Source organism: Microtus pennsylvanicus, chromosome 3 (genome assembly GCF_037038515.1).
Source record: "Microtus pennsylvanicus isolate mMicPen1 chromosome 3, mMicPen1.hap1, whole genome shotgun sequence".
Classification (NCBI taxonomy): domain Eukaryota; kingdom Metazoa; phylum Chordata; class Mammalia; order Rodentia; family Cricetidae; genus Microtus; species Microtus pennsylvanicus.
Genome location: NC_134581.1, coordinates 69,767,993 through 69,791,098, shown reverse-complemented (window position 1 = coordinate 69,791,098; position 23,106 = coordinate 69,767,993). Strand labels below are relative to the sequence as shown.

Sequence of the window (23,106 nt, the reverse complement as noted above, 5' to 3'; positions counted from 1 at the left end):
TGTCTGTTAACTTGTTTGTGAGTAAGGCGTCCTTATGATCAGCTTGTCCACATAGACTGGAAAGCACAGATGAGAGGCTGTGTTCTCACTGCACACAGTGCGGTCTCTACTCTCGGTACGCTGCATTATGTGACACTTTTGTAATTAATGATGATTTTGTGGGTGAGGGACTTGAAATCATGTAAATATCTCGTTCCTCATCAAAGTTTGTTTATTCATTTATTTTGTATCAGAACACACCAATTTATTTGTTTTATCTAATGGTCACACTCTCTTGTTGCTTTTACTGGTAATGATTTTGATATTCAGATTACCCCCACATGTTACCAGAGGTGGGCCATCATAAACTGAATTCTGTAATCTGCAGATTCCCACTCATTCTTTCTTGGTGGTGGTGTAGTTTTCCAAATAACCACTCTCATTCCCAATCTCTTTAAATATAAAAATTTTAACAGTAGTGTGACTTATCGGCATACATACAATGTGTACTGATTAACCAGGGCAATACATATCCTCATAGCCTTATCATGACTTTGTGTTTGCTGCCCTTGAACTCCTTTCTTGTAGTTATTTATCATTATGTGATAAGCTATTGTGTTGTGCAGGCCACTGCTGTTCCTGTAGAACAATAGACCTGTTAATTCTACCTATGTTTGGGTACTTTTCATTACTCAAGTAACTCTTATTGTTTTTCTGCATTTGTCCCGGAGTTGTCCAACTTCACGGAGTCCTGGCTCACTTTAGTGGAGAATATGTGTATCTGTATGTGTCCCCAATATGGAAAGCCCCAAAGTGACACCACTGTTTTCTCTTTGAGTCGAACACAATGGGGTCTATTCCAGATTTCTCCCTCTGTTGCCTGTGACTGCCTTCTCTGTGGTGAGGAGCCTGCCTCTTCTCTTTATTATGTCTGCTTCTTTCACCAGTCTTTCTGCCTACACAGTCAGTCTCCAGTGCTGTCCCCCCCCCTCCCACCCCATCCCCAGACAACACAGACTGTCTGAGCCAGGAGAACAAGGAACGCTGAAGCAAACACGGACTTCATTTTTACTTACTAAAGGATTTCCAAGTTGGGTTTTTCCAAGTTTAGATGTCAGGAGAATAAAAAAAATAAAAAAGTCCCCTGAGGCTACATGCAGAGGAAGGACTGTAGACACACACTGACTAACATTCTGCTTCCTGCTTTTTATTGGATTTTATGTGGGGTGGGGGGCAGATATGAGAATTGTTGATGTGCAGATCAGCTTGGGGCTTCCATACCCAGGCCTTGAGAAGATCCCTCAGTCTCTGCCTTTTTGTGATTACATGTGCTGCTGGTGTAGAGAGCAAGGAGAACAGAACCTAGAGGTGGGCTTTCTAAGCTCCTTCATCCTGACCATTGAAAGTGCCAGCCCTTGACGATCTGTTGAAGCCCACTGGCTGAAGGATGCTGAGGGTCTGCTGTATGGCAGCCCCGGGGCAAGGTGCCTTCTCACAGGCTGAGCTGGGTGAGGCCCTGGAATAAGGGATACAACCAGAACTTGGGGACCCAGTAGGAACTTGTGGAGCTTCTGTGTTTATCCTAAGACCAGATATGAGCATTTTCATCAACTTTCTGAACATTTTCCTTGTGAGAAATAGGATGCTTTTGCTTCTCTTTTCTCATTTTTGCCAGTTTTCCCCATATGTCTCAGTAATATATTTCATTTTCTACCCAGCCACTCTCCTTGCTCCTCCCCATTCTGTCAGGGGAGAACTCATAAATGTCATTGGTCACAAATCCACTCTCCATACTTGCCAGAGTCATAAACCCACTTTCTGAAGGGTTCACAGCCATGTTATCGTAGTCACAAGTTACATCGTCATCGTCGGGAGTGGCTTCACCAGAACACACCCGAAATGAGCTGTTCTTCAGGTCTGGCCGGGGCTCAGCTAAATCGGCTTCACTTTGTTTTCTGATGACATTGTAAACATCTAGGTTGGGGCTGTTTTCTCGGTGAGGAGTGGGCCAAATGGTGTGTTGCTCCTTTGTGGTAGGGTCTGGCTGCTCTCGTTTCCTAGAAGAAGAGAACCAGACTGAGTCTTTGTGCCCAGGGTACTGAGAGTATATATTCCTGTGACTAATGAAGCGGGAGGAAGTAGCCTCAGGAAGTGACCTACTTCTACAACTTAATTTCACCTATAGGTTTTGTGGGTTGGGTAGGAGACAGCCTAGGAGAGTGTTGTCATAGTGATCCTACATCTGCCATTCACTGTCACTAGCTTGGGTTCCAGGACTCCCTTGAGAATGTGGGGCCAGAAAGCAATGGGAGAAGAAAATTATACTAAACATCTCATTTCTACGTAAAATTCGCTATTACTATTTCTAGTCTATTTCTATTCTACCATTAAAAGTTTAAGTAACAAGGGTAGGATTAATAATATTGACTCTATCACCAACAGAAATCATGTTCCTATATCATATCAGTTATTATACTTGCTTTGAAATATTTTATACTCACCTGTACTTCAAAATTATAATTATACCTACCATTAAGAATCGTTAATAAAGAAATGGTTCATTTTGGGAAATATTTTTGCTAAACTATGTAGTGGTATAATTGCTTCATTTTTCTACCAATGCATTTTGTTTGCTGCACTTAAAAAATATTGTTTAAAGGACTGGGGATAAAGCTAAATGTTACTTGTCTGGCATGTGGAAAGCCCTGGGTTGATCCCGAGGACTGTTTCAAAAAAAATGAAGACAGGAAATAATTAAAAAGAGAAAAAGGAGGAAGGAGAGAGAGAGAGGGAGAGAGAGATAGAAAGAGAGAGAGAGAAAATGAAAACGATTTGGGAAGAAAGCTATAATTCTCCAATCCTATATTTATAAAATAAATCCTACATTTATCAAATAAATACATTTGAAGAACCAACTGCAGTGTAAACCATTGGAAAAAAATGTATCTATAATTGTTTAACTGAATTCTATTTTAAATTCAAGAGAATTACTAACAAAATGACTATAGCAATGGCTAATACTTTTGAGTGTTCAATAAATATATGCTTATTATGTGTGTATTCATTCTTTAATACCATAGTAACCCTTTAAGGGAATTTTTTTTTTTGCTTTTTTTTAATATTTTATTTATTTATTACGTATACAGTGTTCTGTCTGTGTGTATGCCTGCAGGCCAGAAGAGGGCACCAGACCCTATTACGGATGGTTGTGAGCCACCATGTGGTTGCTGGGAATTGAACTCAGGACCTTTGGAAGAGCAGGCGATGCTCTTAACCACTGAGCCATCTCTCCAGCCCATTTAAGGGAATTTTTAAAAGGAATAGGTTCTGCATTGAAATTTTACAAATTTATTTCAAATTGCTCATCAAAGTGATACTGACTTAAGTTGGGCCTTGATTTTCCTTCTGAAAAGTGAGACTGCCCGCCTTTTTGTATGTAGACCATGATGAAGGGGGACAAAAGTGTAACCAAGGACAGTTGCATGCACCTAAAGTATGTGAGCACACGACCCAGATGACATACAGAGGCTGGCTGTGCTGCCTGGTTTAGCTGCTTTGCAGCAATGTACTTTTGAAATCAATAAAAGAAAAATCAGTTAAAAAGAATTTGGCTGATTCATTCTGAATGGACTGGCTTTGTGTCAGATGCTTCCCAGAATGCTCTGGAACACACAGTTTTCATGTGGTCCATTAGTCATTCCTTACTCAATAGACATTTTTGGAACGAGGACCTCCATTTCGGAGAGTGCTTTGCTGGGTGATGCATGGCTACAGAGGAAGTGAATAACACTGTTTTACCTTCCACACACACAGGAAGCAAAGGATACAGGACCACTAGCTTAATCACAGCCTAGCACAAACGCTTGCTGCTTGTCTGCTGTGCACCTAGAGTCTCGAGTCAGCCGGCGTTTACTCTCAGTCTGCACTGATCCTTCTCTTGGAGTTTGCATGGCTTTTAATGACATCACCTGGGCAACCTCCAAGTCTCAATGCAGAGGGGAGCGAAGGTTTTCATGATGAAAGTTCTACTTGCCTCCTCCTACAGATCCAAATCCAACACGCAGCTGAAGTGACCACTAGTAGGAGGAAAAGGGGAATGCTGGGGATTAGGATGTAGGCAAGATTCAAAGTAGCCTCTGAAAAAGAAAAAAAGTATATATTAGCCCTGGTGATCTCTTTTTCTGTCTCTCTGTACGTTTTGTTTCAAAGCAAGCGTTAACAGCACAATCAATAGAATCTTGCAAGCAGCACATGTAGGAAACAGATGAAGTTGCCTAGCTAGCAGAGTCCCTAGTTTCAACAGATGAGCATTTTCTACATGACCTGTTAATCTAAGTGATACTGTAAACAAGTTTAAAGTTTGGAGTCTGGCGAATATTGGAAGATCATGTTTTATAATTTTTTTTCAGAGTAAAGCTATCTTCCTTTTCTATGTACTTCTTAGTGAAACAGGTCTTGGTGGGGGCGGTGTGGATGTCTTTGCCTCCAGGGGCAGTCACAGAACTTCGCAAGACTGGAGTGGGAAGAGCGAGTGAAAAGATCAAACCAGAGTCTCAGTGTCATTTGCAGAAAAGAGAAGGATCACAATAAAGTTGTCCATCAGACCTTCCCAGCTGGTTGAGGCCCAGCAGCTTCAGCTAGGTCCCTGAGTGCCGGAGTGCCGTGGAGAACACTTAGGGGTCCTCTTTTCTGAACCCTGTAGTCTCTGACACAGAACGGACATGGCTCTCCCTTTAGGGGCTGTGAGAGAAATCAAGGGCCAGCGACTAACTAACCCTTCTGCTTCGACTGACTCAAGGCTCCTGATCATCCAGATCCTGTCACTCCCCCACTTCCTGTGAGGATAGAGACCTGACAATCATCAAAAACAGCAAACACTCTCAGAAAATGGAGAATTCATTTAAAATACCATTATAATTTTACAAATGTCACCCACTTTGGATTTATTCTCTTTTTAAGATATTTTCACAATTCATCTATTGGACAATAAAGAATTTTACTAGCCTCTATCCCTGGTCCTTGGTAGAGAGGCTCCAAATCCTTGAAATTCTCTAAGAAATAGGATTGAGTTTTTATTCATGAGCCTCTCAAACACTACAGAGTTTATGGCAAGGAGATTTATTAGAATGGGGGCTGTTAATACCAGGTGACCACAGACTGGAGCTTTGACCAGAATTCTCCTTTGGAGAAACACCCCCTGACCTCTACCCTGCTTAGGTAATGAAACCCAACAAAACCTCCGGACGCCAAAGCCTGATGGAGCTTCCTGGGTGGGTAACATGTCAGTGTGCCGGGAGAAGTATAGTGTTGGCGTTTGTGAAGCTGTGAGCAAGCTATCCAAAAGAACGACTTAAAGACGGAAAGATGATTTCAGCTCTGGGTTTCATAACTGGCTCCATGACGTCAGACGGAATTATGGAGATGAGCAAACATGTCAGAGGAGGTGGCTGTGTACATCATGGTGAACAGGACGCAGAGAAAAAAGAACATACCAGGCACTATGTATTAGCTTCACAGGCATGCTCCGGGTGACCCACTTCCTCCAGCTATGACCCAAACCCTAAAGTTTCCAGAATTTTCCATATAGCACTACCACCTGGGGACTAAACATTCAATACATGAGCATTCAGAAGATATTTTATAGTCAAATTGTAGCAAAGAGGTTGATAGTCCTGATTCCACTGGGAGAAGACACAGAAGACCCCATCTGAAACCTTTCCAGACCTTGCCCTGGATGTGTCTTTGTTTGGCTGTTCCCAACTTGGATCATGTGTAATAAGATGTACAGACACTGTACTCCTAAACTCTGTGAGTTCTTGTGAGTTACAGAACCTGGCAGGGCTGGTGGGCACTACTGGATGTGTAGCCAGTTGAACATGAGTGTGGGCGGTCTGAGGACTGTGAGACCCGTGACTGATGTCCGTCTGGATGTCTGTCTGATGTGAGAGGTATGGAAGGTGTCTTTAAGCTTTGTGGGGAGACTGCATAGACCCTCAGTGTCAGAACTGAATTGCAGGGAAACATTACATTTTACTTTATGAAACTGATAATACTGTCAGCTAGATATGAAAAATACTAAATGATTAAACTGAAACACAGAGGATTTTTTTTTAAGTTAAGTTGCCCAGTGACAAAACCCCAGATTTCCCTTTTGAAACTCTTGGTGAGAGTGAGGTTCAAAGCTCATTAGCAGTCCAGTTCATCACCCCGGACTTTCCTTTACCTTTTAAAAGTGATGCAGACTTCTAGATGTTTATCCTTCCCATTTCCTCAGTTTGGTTTACAGATGAATGTTGGTCCCAGATGACATATATTATGGCTTGGGTTAATTCTCTCGTTTTTCTACATCCTTTCTCTCAGTCCCTAGCTTATCCCACTTCCCATGGTCAGGTAAGTTCCCAAGTCTTGGAAACAGGCAGGACCCGCCACCTCCTGCCTAGTTTCGGTCATCTTAGGATACGCCCATTGCATATTTCATTGGTGAAACCCAGCATTTCATACAGTGCTTGCAACGTCACAGATCTTTGCCTATTTTCACTTTTTAAGGAACTGTATGCAGAAGAAAGTAGGTGATTTCTAGTCACACGAGTCCCATCATCCTTCCCAAGTACCTCTGCTTTCTTTAAATGTTTCTTTGGTGTCTTCTTTCTGTGTTTCTTCTGGAAGTGCTGGTGTTGCTGGCTCAGTTGCTTCACCTGAGAGAGATACATAGGGACTTGAGAACTTGAGGAAAGGTGCTATAGTCCAGGCATGCCCTGGGGTCCTTTGACACATGTAGCGGGGATGCAAGAAAACAGTAGTGATTTGACCAATGCCACTGACACACACAGTAATGTTGGAATTTGTTGCACTAGAGGTTTGTCTTCATTGTGTGTGTGCAAAAATATGTATCTGTGTGGTGTGTGTGTGTACATAAGCTAGAGGTTGACATCAGGTGTCTTCCACTATGTTCTTCACCTTGTATTTTGAAAGTCTCTCTAAATGTGGAGCTTGCAGATTCAGGTAGATTAGCTCGCAGGTAGACCCTGTCTCTGTCTCCCCAGTGATGGGGTCAGAGGTACATATCACTGTGCCAAGCTTGTAGACATGGATCCTGGAGTTCTAACTCAGATCCTTGAGCGTGCACAGTGAGCACTTCGGCCACTGAGCCATCTCCCCATTATGTCTTCATATTTTTGGTGCAAACTTTGCCCATGATCAGGCACCAAAACAGCCAACAAGCAATATAAAGGACTGAAGTACATAAGGGGAGGTACAATGGCTTACTGGTAGGACCATAAATAATCAGCTGGGCTCATTTCTTACTTCATTAGATTAAATTACTCCCTTTATATCAATAATAAGAATAAACATCCAAAATGTAATTTTCAAACTATTACTTTTCCGTTTTGACCAGTATAGGTAACAGTGGGCAGAGAGTAAGCATGATGAGCTGGAAGCCTCAATGGGAGGTGATAGACATCTGTCCCTGTTGCTTGGGTAAACGCCAGTGGTCTTCTGCTGAGTAATCTGCTCTAAAGGCATTGCTTTAAATCTATGGATGGGACTGTGAAATGATCCCAATGAACCCAAATCTCACAGGATAGACTTACCTCCAAGCCTTATAGAAGGTGTTGTACTTGGTTTCTCTGTAGCAGAAAGAAACAAAAACAATAGTTACGTTTTCCTCCATCTGAATGAAACCAGCTAGTGTGGCATCTAATTCTAATAACTCCGTTTATTATCACCTTATTAATTATTATTATTATCGGATACCAGAGGTAGGTTGCCTAAGACAAAGAGTTAATTGTACATGAATATTAGCCTTTCTTCAGCTTTACTCTTCAGTGCTGTTTTAAAAAGTATTTAAGAACTTTAATATTAGGCTTTCTAAATGCACACAAAAATAGTATATTGAGATCCCGTGTGTTGTTATACAAACTCCACCTTATCAGCAAGGAGCTGCTCAGCATTGATCCCTACTCCCCCACTGCAGTCCTGGCTGAGATGGTCTTAAAGTGGTCCAAGATATTTTATCACTTCCTACTGAGGACATTTCAGAGAGCAACAAACACTTGGTCTGCAGGAAGTGGAAGTGGTTGAGGGATTGCCCAGTTTCAAGGCAGAGACGGTGATTAGCCTTGTGATGCTTAAAACATTCCTAAGAGCTTTATGTCACAGACAACTTACGGCAAATGTTTTTGCTGTTGGATGACCTGGTATTAGCACTGAGTATCAGATGCCTGGGATGCATAGGATCCTGGAGGTTTTAGAGATTATAGTTTTCAGGCCCAGATATCAGGAATTTCATTCAGAAATGGAAGTAATGCTTAAACTTTCTTTTTTATTTCCCCTCCTTAAGATTTATTATGTATAGTGTTCTGCCTGTATTATCCCTGAACACCAGAAGAGGGTGCCAGATCTCATTACAGATGCTTGTGAGCCACCATGTATATGTGGTGGCTGGGAATTGAACTCAGGACCTCTGGAAGAGCTGTCAGTGCTCTTAACCTCTGAGCAGCTCTCCAGCCCTTATCTTCTTTCTTGCATATGTGTGTATAGGCATGATATAAGTCTGTCTATTTACTTTCAAACTTACCCACATAATGCCTACAATCCTAGAAATCATCTTAAGTGTTATATAAAAACTATTTTGATAACAGGCTTATAAGGGGGCCTTATTACTATTCTTACTTTGTACACAGAAAAACTAAAATAAGGGAATAAAAAACCTGCTTAAATTTTATAGCTGATGGCTCAGAGGTTAAGAGCACTGCCTGTTTTTCTGAAGGTCCTGAGTTCAATTCCCAGCAACCACACGGTGTCTCACAACCATCTGTAATGAGATCTGGTGCAGAATGCAGTATATATAATAAATAAATAAAAATAAATTTTTTTATAGCTAATAGTTAGCTGAAAGGAATTTCAACTAAATAAATCTAAATAAAAATTAAAACCATAAGCAGACATAATTGTGCTATTTAGTAAAGATAAAACAACAGATGTGGATGAATCTAACTCTGTGGCTTATCTTCTGACACCCTGTGATTCCCATAGACACTGATCTCCTGTAGTTCTGACCATTGACACTTGACCGTGTGCACGGCACATCAGTGCGCAGCATATCAGTGCACACTGGCCGTGAACACAGCACATCAGTGTGCAGCACATCAGTGCACACTGGCCGTGAACACAGCACATCAGTGTGCAGCATATCAGCGCACACTGGCCGTGAACACAGCACACCAGCGAGCAGCATATCAGTGCACACTGGCTGTGAACATAGCACACCAGCGCATACTGGCCGTGAACACAGCACACCAGCGCACACTGGTCGTGAACACAGCACATCGGTGCACACTGGCCATGAACACAGCACACCAGCGCACACTGGCCGTGAACACAGCACACCAGCATACACTGGCCGTGAACACAGCACACCAGCGCACACTGGCCGTGAACACAGCACACCAGCGCACACTGGCCGTGAACACAGCACACCAGCATACACTGGCCGTGAACACAGCACACCAGTGCACACTGGCCATGAACACAGCACACCAGCGCACACTGGCCGTGGCCGTGCACAGCACATCGGTGCAACTGGCCGTGAACACAGCACACCAGCGCACACTGGCCGTGAACACAGCACACCAGCATACACTGGCCGTGAACACAGCACATCGGTGCACACTGGCCGTGAACACAGCACACCAGCGCACACTGCCCGTGAACACAGCACATCGGTGCACACTGGCCGTGAACACAGCACACCAGCGCACACTGGCCGTGAACACAGCACACCAGCGCACACTGGCCGTGAACACAGCAAACCAGTGCACACTGGCCGTGAACACAGCACACCAGCGCACACTGGCCGTGAACACAGCAAACCAGTGCACACTGGCCGTGAACACAGCACACCAGCGCACACTGGCCGTGAACACAGCACATCGGTGCACACTGGTCGTGAACACAGCACACCAGCGCACACTGGCCGTGAACACAGCACACCAGCATACACTGGCCGTGAACACAGCACACCAGCGCACACTGGTCGTGAACACAGCACACCAGCGCACACTGGCCGTGAACACAGCACATCGGTGCACACTGGCCGTGAACACAGCACATCGGTGCACACTGGCCGTGAACACAGCACACCAGTGCACACTGGCCGTGAACACAGCACACCAGCGCACACTGGCCGTGAACACAGCACACCAGTGCACACTGGCCGTGAACACAGCACATCGGTGCACACTGGCCGTGAACACAGCACACCAGTGCACACTGGCCGTGAACACAGCACACCAGCGCACACTGGCCGTGAACACAGCACACCAGCGCACACTGGCCGTGAACACAGCACATCGGTGCACACTGGCCGTGAACACAGCACACCAGTGCACACTGGCCGTGAACACAGCACACCAGCGCACACTGGCCGTGAACACAGCACACCAGCGCACACTGGCCGTGAACACAGCACACCAGCATACACTGGCCGTGAACACAGCACATCGGTGCACACTGGCCGTGAACACAGCACACCAGTGCACACTGGCCGTGAACACAGCACATCGGTGCACACTGGCCGTGAACACAGCACACCAGCGCACACTGGCCGTGAACACAGCACATCAGTGCACACTGGCCGTGAACACAGCACACCGGCGCACACTGGCCGTGAACACAGCACACCAGCATACACTGGCTGTGATGAACATTTTGCAGGCCGGGCTGGTTGGACGAAAGGGTGTACTGTGTGGCACGTCACATCACACTAGGACGAATGAAGAGGTGTTGGGAAGATGGAGGGGTGAGGTGGGTTTTTGTTTTGTTTTGAATTAATTTGGGGGAAGCATAGTGCAGGGGTGAGAGGTGGATATGGAAGGACTGGGAGGTGAGCAGGATTGAAGTGCATGATGTGAAATTTTCAGAGTCAATAAAGAATTATGTTTTTAAAAAATGTGCAAACACTTAAACCATAAAGTTAATAGACTCTAATAAACAAAAACGACAGAAGATGAAAAATCTGTGTATAACCAGCGCTTTCCTTCACTGCTCTGAGAAGGTGGTCTGCGGAGCCAGTTCAGGTCTCTGCAGACTCCCTCTCCCTGGGCAACTGCATATGTGGGAAAGACAGGGCACAGAGAAGAGTTCATCTAAGGATAGAATGGGCGAGGAAAAACATCTTTCAGCACAAACTTGCCACCAGAGGATATCGTAGTTCAAGCAGCTAAAAATGGCAATAGTATTTAGTCCCGAATTATAACAGATAAAACTAACAAGTCATTCTGCCCCTGTCGGGAAAGGCTGTGGAGTTGGGCCCAAGCAGTTGGCTTCAGGGAAGTGAGAAACTTCAGGGACACATCAAGAATGAGTTTAATTCTGAGTCAATTTTAATAAAGGATTCTAGGAACTCAGTAGAGCGAGACTGTAGAGTTTTTTTGCCAGTTCCAACTCTTTGCAGATCTGGAAGCAAATGCAAGTTGAATTTGCAAGGCAAATCTAGAGGTGGGTGGCTAGAGACTTTTAAACTTCTTCATCAAAGTGCCCGCTGTCTAAGCATGCCAGTGAAGTTGGGGTATTTTGCCTTTTCTGGTCATTATTATGTTGCCTTAGATTTCAGGACATAATCTCATGTGGCTGCCAGAGGACTTGCAGAAGTAACCCTCAGCTTATTCCTGGCTCCCACAGCCAAACACACATGGAATGAGTGAGTTTGTGCCTGTTCACAGCAGAGGCCTTTATCACATGTTCACATAAGTATTGCTTTTCATCCTAAGTAAATTAGAACCTTTTCCCTACCATCCCTCCTTTTCCCTCTCCTTTACTAGAACTGTTTCTCAGGGAGGAAGTGCATTCACATTTCCATTTATAAGAATTCTCAAAGTTTAGTGTTGCTGACATTTGCAATAAGCTTTCTCAGGGAGCACAGACTAAGTTCTTGGTACCAGCAGCTGTTTTTGAAATGGGGAAAGAGGTTGGAAACTTAGCCATATAACTGGGGGAAAAGTTTCGTTACCATCAGCATATTTGCAAATGAAATTGTTCTTCATGTTGCACCGGTCATCATTCCACTGGAACATGTATGAGCCCCCGATGCCGGGTGGTGCTGACGGCTGATGGTACATGACCACGCAGACCTCGCTGCCACAGGACGGCTCATCCACATACCAGTTCCTGAAGGGAAAGGAAGGACAATGGAGATAACTGGAGAAACACACCCTAAGACTTCCATGTCCCTACTTTCTCGTGAGGTTCCATTGACCCGCAAGTGTCAGATTCTGCTTCAGAGCACGATGCAGAGAGAAGGAAGAATTGAAGCACTGCCAGCAAGTAGGCACATGCTGTTGATCCAGCGTGGCTGTCACAATCAATCATCTGACATTTGCCACAACCTCTTTGCAGGGAGGAATATATTATGCTCTTATGTCTGTGAAATAATTATGAGAAATAGCAGCTAGCACAGAGCTAGTCTGGAAGATCTTAATGCTTGCCTTCTTTTTTGGCTTTGTGCTAGTTGGGCATATCTTTTCAGAAATTATACATACTGAGGAGAGATATGGCATCTCTCTCTCAAAGCTCTCCTTGCTTCCATCTTGCTACTTTCCAATGGATACCTCTGCCACACCAGCCCCAGATGATGGACGAGAAGGTGAAGAATCTGAAAGGGATATCCTAAAATTTAGAGGCTGCCAAAGTAGGAGACGGGCTGGGAAAGGGGACAGGAGGCCATCTTGGTCTTGGTTAGTTTTCAAATCCTTTGCATAGGATCAAGGAAATACACCCCTCTGAGGTATCTTCCTTTCGCTTCTTTAGCTCCTTGTAAGGGTTCATAGCAGGTTTAGCTTTACCATCCAGTAGTCCCTGGGACTGGGTAGTGCTGCCACCTTGTTGCCTATATGGGGACCAGGAGAAGGTCTTGGAGCCCACTGAGGAGAAGTTTGTAAGCACTTACCCCATCTGCCAATTGAGGTCTGGGCTTTGTGGTTTGCCTGAGTATTGATCTGCTTCTGCCCAGGGCTAGGATCTAGCTCCAACTCTCAGACTATTTATCTAGACGCTGCTGCTCTGTTCATGTTTTCTCAAGCCTCTCTTCAGGAGGGTTGGCTAAGAGACATGCCTGGTAACACCACAGTATGACTTTGTGTTAGTCCTGGGCTACAGTCTGCTAAAAGGAAGATCCTTTGTTGCACCTACTGTGTTGAAAGTGTTTTCTGGACAACAGCTGAATATATGATAAAACTCTGGATATTATGCATGAACATCTGGGAGGGGTCTTGGTGGAGACTGGGCTTTGTGCTAATTAGTTAACTCCAGCACAACCGGCCCCCCCTCCCCAAAGCTTTATGGGTTCATGTTACTTCATCTCAGAGAGGGACAGGGAGGCAGGGGGAGAGAGAGAGAGATTGATTCCTAGAATAATATTTTTGGACTTGAGCCAGTTTTCAGTCTCATAACTCACAGATAAGGGGAGAGGCCAGATGCCTAGAAGGAAAATCCTATGATGCTGTGGCAGGTGTCTATGATAACAATTTCTTCTGTTCTTTCTCCAGAAGGACCTTTGGCTATTTAACCAAATAACCATACACTTGGGAAGGGGGGTATGTCTAAATATTGCTAGATTTGTTAAACATCGCTTATAAATGGTCATTGATGACCTGAAAGCCACACATTGGAGTCGGGGCACATTGGGACAAGGTAATCAATTAGTCAGCTCACAGTGGGTCTAACCAGTGTCATTGGCCCAGTTCCAAAATATTATATATGTAAATATATGGATATATATTAATTGGCTCTAATTCTTCAGTTGTTGTTGTGAGGCAAGGTCTAGTGTAGCTCTTCCAGGTGGGCCTTTAGCCAGCTGAGACCAAACATGAACCTGAAGCTTCTACCTCTGGAGTCAGAAGGATCACATTATATGCCAGTGTGTCTCAACAACCCCATTTTTAGGGCTTGCTGACGATGGAACCCAGGGCCTCTGAATAGGCCTGGCTAGTAGTTGGTATAGTTCCACATTGACTCCTTAGGCTATCATAGTATAGAACCCCAAGCATAACCTCTGAGCCTGCATTCCCCTCAGCACAGCATCTTATCTAGAGGTAGATGGCAGGAGGCAGTGGTGCCTTCAATACCTGACAGTGCACAGTGTTGTCTCCCATTACATCTCTGCCTGTCCTGCAAAACCCAGACCCTAAAGGATTATACAAGAGGAGCCCACACTCAACCTTGTAGAACCTAATGTGGCTGCTGTTCTGTAGTGATATCTTCGTAGAGAAGTATGCAGATCTGGGGAACACATTCAAGAGACCATGGAACAGTTTACATTCATTGAAAACAGATAACAGTATACATTTATGGTTTTGCCTTATTTTGATTTTTTCCTCACACCGGTTATAATACCTGAATTGCCTATGAATCGTGAAGAAGATCATACTGGCCCTTTATACTGCTGACCACTGTGCCAATTGCACCAAATAAGCTCACAGTTGTACCAGCGCTTCTTCCTCAGCTCACGCCCCGTGTGTGGAAGACTCCTTTGTGACTAATTGATACAGTCAGCTCAATACTGGGTCTAAGTTAGGTCAAACAAGCTGAGATGACTACAAGCTTCACTGCAGCTGCACCAGGAGATGGCCTTGAAAGCCAGTGGTGAGGGGACTACCTCCCACTGGCTGGAACTCTAGTTAGTATATCTCACTGGACACTTTATAAGTAAGAGGAAGTTTCTGGAGGGTAAAACATGTGAAACTTGGGGGAAACAAAGATGCACAGCCAACCAGTAAGAATGTAAAAGAAAAAGGATGAAGATAGGAGATAATGACATCTTGGACAGAACGAAGTGAAGAGAGATAAAGAAGTGATCACGAAGTCAGAGAATTGTGTCTCATGTGATACGCCCAGCAGGGACAGAATTGGCACTAGACAACCAGGGAGACGGAAATGAATGAGCCAAATGATGCCAACCAGTTGTTCTCAGCCACACCCATAGCAGCTCAATAGATAAATAAGAACAATAATCGTGGAGGCTCTGCATGGGCTCAACAGTTTGGATTGCACACAGCGAGACTGATCTGGCTGTGACTACCAACAAATATCCAGCCTTCCAGCAGTAGAAACCAATATTAAGATTGATGCTAATCCCAACCTGAGACATCCCAGGTGACGCCAGAGATGGTCTGGCAATGATAGCACCAACAAAGGGAGGGAAGGTTGAGAAGGAGATAGGATAACACTGGTAATTACGGAGACCAACATGATACTTGGTAAGTTAGCTACACGACCCTGAAAAGGACAGTTGCTCATTTTGGTAGAAATAGATATAATCTGGGCATTAAGTTTGCCTTTTCTGCCTCAGGGTTTTAGTCAGATCCACTACCCAAAGGTGTAGATAGTATTTTATCTATCAAAGTAAGACCCCAAATACAGTCTCATCAGGCAAAAGACCAATGTAGCAATGAAGGTATAAAACTAGCCCCATGGTCTTGGGAAGTCCTTTTCAGATTACATTTGACCCCATCCCAAAGCTACCAGCTTGACTCTTGGAAGAGCTTGTTGAAAAGATAGCTGAAGCATCAGCCTCAAAGTAATTGAACTTTGGAGATGGATGTCATTCTCCAGGTAGCAGTGTATACTTTTAAGCAACAAGTTCCACTACTCTGTATCTCTAAGAGTAGAATACATGGGCCTGGGGCCAAGGGATAAGAGCAGCAGTTCCTCCATTGGACCCCATTGTCACTTGTGGAGTTTGTACTTCTCATTTCTGCAATGCTATGATCTGGGAGTTTGCATGTACTTAGTTTCCAGAGAGGAACACTGCTGTTAGGAGACATAGCAAGGATTTAATCAAGCCACGAGCCATGGTTAGTTACCACATGGCAAGACAAGAAGAGCTGTCAGTATCTAGGCAGGAGGTTATATACTCTATATTAGGAGGAGGTATGTTAATGCCTTCCAGTTATGTGCTGGGGAATATCTTCATGTTCACGTCCTACTTTTGAAAGTCAACAAGAAAGTCCAGGCTGAGAAGTACAAGTTGACTAGAGCCTCATGCTCTTGAGAGATGACTGTCTGATTATGCTGCAAAGTCAGTCATTGAGACCGGCAGCAGGGGTAGGGTATGTTGTGTAGGGACAGTAAAGGTGGGATGTCAGTAAGTGTCAGTGTGGATCTAAGATCATCTTCAGAGATGGGAGATATATTTCCTTCTCTGAACTTCCTCTTTCAAAATTTCTTTCAGGAAGAAAAGCCTGTAAGAATGTCAGAGGAGTTTCTTCTACAACTTATATGAAGATGAGATCTTATAAGTATAATCCAGTAAAGTGAGAGCTGGCATGCTGCATTAATGTAACAGATAAACTATCATTTTAAAAATATCTATTTATGGGGGCTGGATAGATGGCTCAGAGGTTAAGAGCATTTTGACTGCTCTTCCAAAGGTCCTGAGTTCAATTCCCAGTCAACCACATGGTGGCTCACAACCATCTGTAATGGGGTCTGGTGCCCTCTTCTGGCCTGCAGACATACACACAGACATAATATTGTATACATAATAAATAAATAAATATTTTAAGAAAATATCTATTTATTTTATACATATGAGCGTTTTGACTGCTTGCATGTCTGTGTACCATGTGCATGCAGTGCCTTCATAGTCCAGAAGAGGGAGTAAAACCCCTCTGGAATTGGAGATAAAAGACAATTGTGAGCTGCCATGTGGGTACTGAGAACTAAACCTGGGTCCTCTGCAAGAGCAGCCAGCGCTCTTAACTACTGAGGCATCTCTGTAGCCCAGACAAACCACCTTTTAATCTTTATGATTTTGATAGTGATTATACATTTTCCCATATAATTGCATAGTAAATTTGATTTTCTTCATTGTGAGCTCTCATTTAGGTCGTTTGTCTTTTTGTCTTTGAGGCCTTTGTATTTTATCACCTATGTATTTAAATCGATTTACAACTCTTTATCATACAAAGATTAACTTTTTGGTAGATTGTTCCCTTTCCATATTTGCCTTGCAATGTTGATATTTTTGAAGTGTCTGTCCATGTTTCTGTAGTTTTTAGGAAGCGATGATGACAGCATCACGGGACATGGTGGGATGTGAGTGATTATCAGTATCTTGATGCTGTGAGTTGAGGAGCTTTCTACAAACTGTAGTTTTCTTCACTCTCCACCCTTGGTCAGTCCGTAGAGTAAGATGGGTTTTTGCCCTTATCCTGATTCCCTGTGGTCTAGAGTCCTACCCTGGCCCTATCTTTATGCTCCTTCAGTTTCTCAAGGTACACAGTCTTAGCTCCACGGGCCAGAGAGCCAGAACCATAGGTGCCAAGCATGGTGTGCTATTTAAAAAGGGCTGCTGGGACTCGCCTACCTGAACAGGGCACTTTGGGACCAAGTCAAGGGTGAGTTCTCCATCTTTGCCATACTGCTCGGATCTGTGGCCATTCTGTTGTTACTGGCAGACCTTCTCATGCATCTGACTGTGGGTCCTGCTTGACTCTTTTCTGAGCTACGTTCAAGGGAACCAGCTGCTGTGGGAGTCACACACTTACCTAAATTGTGATGTGCTTCCATCTGTCCAAGCATAAAGGTCTTGGCAGGCCGTGTTGTTGCCCTGCTTCTCCTCCAGCCTCCTGAGGCCAATCCAGAAATCACCATCAGATGCCAGGAGGTTTTCAATGAACTTTTCTATCAGTCTCTGCTCATCTTCTGTTTCGATACTGACTAGCTGTCCCCCATCTCTCCTGCAGGCTTCTTTGGCTTCCTCAAAGTTCAGTCTTTGAAAAGCCTCAGGAAAGTAAATGACTTTGTAGCAAGGTCTCCGAGTCCCTCCCCAGCAGACCAGCTGCCCTAGGGAAAAAAGAAGGCAACCTGTTTCAGTGCCCCAAGAAAGTGTACCAGAGCATATGTACGTAGACACATCTGAATGAACCTGTCTCTGGGCAGGAATTCAGATGGTTCATCTGTGGATTCTTATCACTCAGGCTTTCTAGCGAAAATTAATATTCTTTCCAACACAAAGTAGCAGTGACTTTAAACTCTTGTGCCTGTATTGTGTAGGGCATCTATATTTTTGTTTCAGGGCAGATTGCTGAAGATGTTTCTGTGTTTTAAAGAGAATAGGTAAATATTTATGACTTCACCTAATGCATATAAATAAGACATTCATACCCTTAGGAAGTCCCAGGGAATTATGAGGGCTTAGAGTAAGTGTTACTGTTAAGGGTTCCTTCAGTAAAGAGGAGCATTCTGAAGTCAGTCATGGACTGCAAAGTTCCCTGTCTATGCAGGGATTAACTTGCTCAGTCTCTGGTGTGAGCAGAAGCTAAGAGCATCCATGGGTTTTTCTGCTACTGATAATCAGATCTCTGACGGAAAGATAATAGCTAGAGTTTTCTGAACTTTTTCCATATCTCATTAGCTATAGTAAAGGTTTTATTTTTACAAAGATTATTCTCCTTTAGTTCTCGTAACAGTCGTCCAATGTCAAGACCATTTGTGTCCCACTTCATGAATGAGGGAACTGAAGCTCAGAGAAACTGATTTGTCATACAAGCCATCAGCAGCACTGCCAGAGTCAGGACCCAGATCTGATTATAAAGTCATACCAGGATCACTGAGTTGTATTGATGGTGCCCCACTCTCTGACAGGCTCAGGTTGCACTGGGAGCGCATGTCTTATTTGATTGACACTTGAAGGACTGAAGACAGTCTTAGAAAAATGGATGAGACCCCATTGAGCAGCAAGTAGCAAACTGTTCGCCAGCACAGACGGCCTTAGCTTGTGTCTGGATGACTGGTCTTGCTGCAACTGAAACCTAGCCCAGTCGCCCCTTTGTTCAGTCGACATTTATTAGGTGATTCCTGCTTGCCTGATGTGCTAGATATCGAGAATACAGACATGCCAGCTCGACTCTGGATTTCAGTGTACAAAATAAAGGACAAATTTCAACAAGGAGACTAGTCCCTTGTAATAAAAGAGCCAAACTGTAGGCTTCGGGTGCGAATGGCTGCCACCAAGTAACGCATAAGTGATTTTAGTTTCTGAGCCTCTTGCCAGGCCTTCTGGAGTGTTCCAACTTCCCCAATATTGTTTGCAGGGAGCCAGACAATGTTTATTATTTTCAATATTTGTCCAGCATACAGGTCAAAAGACCGCAGACAGTGCTAAATTCTCCCCGAACTCCACACTTGAGCAAGGAGCTGGGAGTGTTCTGTACCTCTTCCCTTAAAAAGGCGCTGTTGCTGCTAAACAAAAGGTCTGTAGCAGGATGGTTCACTGGAAGATGAGGAGTGCTCAGAAGCTGGCCTTGCTCACTGGGGAGGTATCCAGAGAAAAGGAGAATGTGCTTAGCAGAGGAAGGCAGAGGGGCCCTGGCCTCTCCCAACCTGGCTACTAGCACAACAGAAACTGGAGTTGTCTTTTCTAGCATTCCCACGTTCCAGGACAGACTGCCAAAAGAAAGCTTAACACCTTGATAGGGTTTCCTGCATGGCCCAGGATGACTGCACACATCCCCTGCATGCTAGTGAGTGCCAGGGAGCACCAGAGCTGGAAGGCATCCAAGGACCCATCTGGTTCCCCTGCCTTCAGGAAGTGTCTTTCTTTTCTCATTTGCAGGAAGGGGAAGGGCAGGCAGGAGGTCTCCCCTCACCACCAAGTGCAGAGCCATGCAGCTCTAACCCTGGCTGCTCCTCTGCTGAGCTGAGCCACATTCCCATCCTGAAACCAAAGTTAGATTCCTTAAATCAGGTCCACAAGCTGGGATACAGTGGAGATTCCCATTTTCCTCCGTCCCTCTTTGACCAAAAGGGAACTGATAAAAAGATATACTCTCTCCCAGACATGCAGACCGAGTGGAAGGAGAAAGAAGTCAGAGCACTGTACCTCCTCTGGGGTCCAAGTCCGAGGCTGCAGTGACACACAAGGAAGGAAGCAGAGTCATTCTTGGAGCCTGGCAGGGCTGGTTCCGTTCCTTCTAACTAGACTGCTTTCCTAATCTCCAAGCGCTCCCATTCCAGGCCAGCCACCAACCCCTCAGAGGAGAGCAAGAGTAACAGGTAGGCTTCCCACAGTCCCACAGAACCAGAATTGGCAGCCTCCACCAGAAGGATCCAGGCACTGCGCAGAGCAGCAATGCTCAAGGGTGCAGGAGAAGGGGCACTCACTGGAGCAAGTTTGCCTACTGCCCCACCCAGGCTATCCTCCCACTCACCCCTTGGTAACCCCTGGGCGAGAATGAACTTCCAGCGTTTCAGGATACCCAGGGCAGCCCAGGAACCAGAGCTGGCTGCACATTTGCTCCCTGAAAGCAGAGAACTCAGAAGGGCAGACTGGGTCCCAGAGTGGATCTTGGGATCCCTGACCCCCTCACTACGCGAAAGGACAGAGTAGGGGTGCAGTGGCCCTGAAGACAATCCTCAAGAGCTGGGGTGTACTGGGCGCGTCAACCCTAGGGGCTCGGGCACCATCCCTCTTCCCGGGGCGCACACTCACCGCTCAGCAGGCGACCCTTCGAACCCCGCGGTTCTGCCAGCAGCACAGCCAACAACACCGCCTGCAGCGCTGGTCCCGGCTGCATTGCTGGATTCCAGTGCGTTCCAACACCCCAGGGCTAAGACAGAGAAATGGGCAAAGAGGCGGCTGCGTTCTGGCAACTGCCACCAAGGCAGCCGCATCTCCCATGGACCCACAGACCCCGCACTGGGAGGAGTCCGGGAGGGCGCAGAGTCCGTTAGTTGGTCGCCCCTCCGCCTCCTGGGACGTCACTGCGGCGAAGGCAGCCCCTTGGGCTGGCCCGCCCCCGACGGCCTGGTCTGGTGCTCCAGGCTCCAGGCTGGAGAAACTGCTAGCTCACTGGAGGGAGCAGGCAGCGGAAGGGGCCAGCTCTCCCGACAGAGCCGCCCAGGGAGGTCCTGCGTTTATCTAACAGAGAGGAAAGTCCCACTCAACAGGAAGAGAGTGCAGTGTCTATCACCTCTTGCTTTCATCACTACACCCAGTTCTTATCAAGTGGGCCAAAGTGACAAGACCCCTACTCACACCTCCGTACGCTTCAGACTCGGGCTGCTCCTGGGACAAAAAAAGTCCAGGATGAGAGAGGAATGGATTCTGAGGCAGGCAGTGTATACTGACTAGGAGCGCTTCAGACAGAAGCTTCCACAAAAGGAGATAGAGCAGGAGTTTTTAAGAGTCCTCCACCAGAAGCTGGAGTGTTTCCAGTCTCAGCTAGAAGGCCATTTGCTTTGCATAGGACATATACTGAGAGGTGGGTGTGGTTTGTGGAGTTCAGCCTTTGGTGGACAGAAAGATGACTCCCCTAGGAAAGAATGATCTGACCCGCCAAAAGCTTCTATAACCAACCTAGCCTAAGTGGATGCTCCCCTTTAAATTCACAAAAGCTGTGTTTATATTTGTGTCTTGTAGTAAGCGGGTTTTCAAATAATCCGAACAATAGAGTCAAACAACTATGAACCAAGTAGGTAGCTCACAATCACCTGTAACTCCAATTTCAAGGGATCCCCTGCTCTCTTCTGACCCAAAGGGGCACCAGACTCACATGTGGTGTTTATTCATGCAGGAAAAACACTCATAACACAAAATAAAAATGAAACTTAAAAAAAATGTAGCGGCGATGCTCCCACCGTCTTCACCCTCTCCAATTCTAAGCAAACGGTAGTCGGGCAGCTCTAGCTGAGACTGTAGCAGGAGCTCTTGTAGTGGCAGAAACAGCAGGGACAGAGCAGGACAGGCAGCCCTTGCCTCTGTTCTGACAAAAATATCTCACAGCTTACTATTCTTCCTAGAACGTCTTGGTCATCCCAGCAAGGCAACAACTGTTGTGGTGCTATGGCACCGGAATGGTACCTGATGCTCTGTACCATTGGAATGATACCTTTGGCATTATCATTATAGTTCTTGGAGTTTTGTAATAGTGTGTGTGTGTGTGTGTGTGTGTGTGTGTGTGTGCAGTTACATCTGACTTAATGTCAGTTTAAATAATTTTTCTCTTATTACAAGATCTTCTTCAGCTTATGAAATGACCACTTTGTTTCACATAGTTAAATTGTGTCTTGAGTTCTCCCTATGATACTCTGACTTTGGTCCATATTGGTTTTGTTAGCATACACAATAAACTGAGTGACTTGCAGTAGTGACCCCAGTTCTTCACACCTCCCAGGATACATATCCTTTATTATACTAGTACAGTCCCCCTTGCTGAAGAGGCTGACTATGTTTCTCTCTGCCACAAGATCTGATTAATTCATAGAATAAGCTAGAACTTTATGAGCCTACTGCAGGAAAGTCTTTCGTGTTCTATTCATTCTCTTGTGTCTTTTATTTTGGAGAGAAGCAAGCCTCAGATATCCTACTGGTCCCTGAGTGTCTCCAAGAGGGTGATATGTAGAGCAGGATTGCCTCAGTCCGTCGACAGACTTGAGCGTGAGCGACAGAACTGCTTTAAGTGGCCTGAAATCAGACCATGAGTTGAACTTTGTATGAGCAATAGCAAAAATTGCTTTAGAACTCTGTTAAGCAGTACTGTTGCAGTAAGAACTGTTATACCTGGTAACACAGGGATGTATCACCGTGGGAGGACTAGTTGCCAAGAAAACTCACAATGTGTTGTAATTTTTCTTTCTTCTTTTTTTTTCCTTTTCTTTTTTTGAGAAAGGGTTTCTCTGTGTACCCCTGGCTATCCTGAACTTACTCTGTAGACAAGTCTGGTTTTGAATGCACAGAGATCTGCCTGCCTCCACCTCCCAAGTGCTGGGAATAAAGGCATGTGCCACCACTGCATGGCAGACAGTGTGTAATTTTTCTTGGTAAAATTTCTTTGACCCAAGATCCATTTCTCAACTTGATGAGCTCAAAGTAGAGACCACCAATTAAAATGCTTGGTCTAAGAGTGTTTTGCCTTTTGGAATGTTCACACGCACACACACACATGTTTTGGTGATAGTACACAATGTCAAAGGCAAACTTGTTTCCTATACATAGTCTGAAGATAATGTTCTGCAATATAAAGACGTTGACACTGGGTGTCTTCCTCCACTGCTTATTTTGCACGTAGTTTACACTCCATGCTCACCAGTTGCCTAGACTAGTAGGCCAATGGGAGATGCGCCACC

The 23,106-nt window shown here is 45.1% G+C and overlaps 1 protein-coding gene across 3 annotated transcripts; it reads right to left on the bottom strand.

The window, feature by feature from the left end:
- Positions 1-1,165: 1,165 nt before the first annotated feature.
- Positions 1,166-20,832, bottom strand: Layn (layilin). Of its 3 annotated transcripts, XM_075965935.1 has the most exons (8): positions 20,471-20,768; positions 19,862-19,885; positions 17,526-17,823; positions 11,990-12,147; positions 7,572-7,607; positions 6,591-6,674; positions 4,013-4,115; positions 1,166-2,036 (listed from the first exon to the last, which is right to left on the bottom strand). In XM_075965935.1, the coding sequence occupies exons 1-8, from the start codon at positions 20,553-20,555 to the stop codon at positions 1,670-1,672; spliced, it is 1,155 nt and encodes a 384-aa protein (XP_075822050.1). In that variant the 5' UTR covers positions 20,556-20,768; the 3' UTR covers positions 1,166-1,669. The 3 variants fall into 3 exon arrangements, with proteins under 3 accessions (XP_075822050.1, XP_075822051.1, XP_075822052.1); XM_075965936.1 differs by lacking the exon at positions 19,862-19,885 and having other exon boundaries at positions 20,471-20,832; XM_075965937.1 differs by lacking the exons at positions 7,572-7,607; positions 11,990-12,147; positions 19,862-19,885; positions 20,471-20,768 and adding an exon at positions 11,636-11,641 and having other exon boundaries at positions 1,541-2,036; positions 17,499-17,748.
- Between the last annotated feature and the right edge of the window lie 2,274 nt (positions 20,833-23,106).

What these genes read in the sequence shown, in the direction of transcription:
- Layn (XM_075965935.1), bottom strand. Translation starts at nt 20,555, where the DNA reads ATGCAGCCGGGACCAGCGCTGCAGGCGGTGTTGTTGGCTGTGCTGCTG. An exon ending in CATTTGCAAATATGCTGATG is followed by an intron (nt 7,608 to 11,989) that starts GTAACGAAACTT and finishes TTTCTGCTACAG; the next exon opens with AGAAACCAAGTACAACACCT. An exon ending in ACCTTCTATAAGGCTTGGAG is followed by an intron (nt 6,675 to 7,571) that starts GTAAGTCTATCC and finishes TATCTCTCTCAG; the next exon opens with GTGAAGCAACTGAGCCAGCA.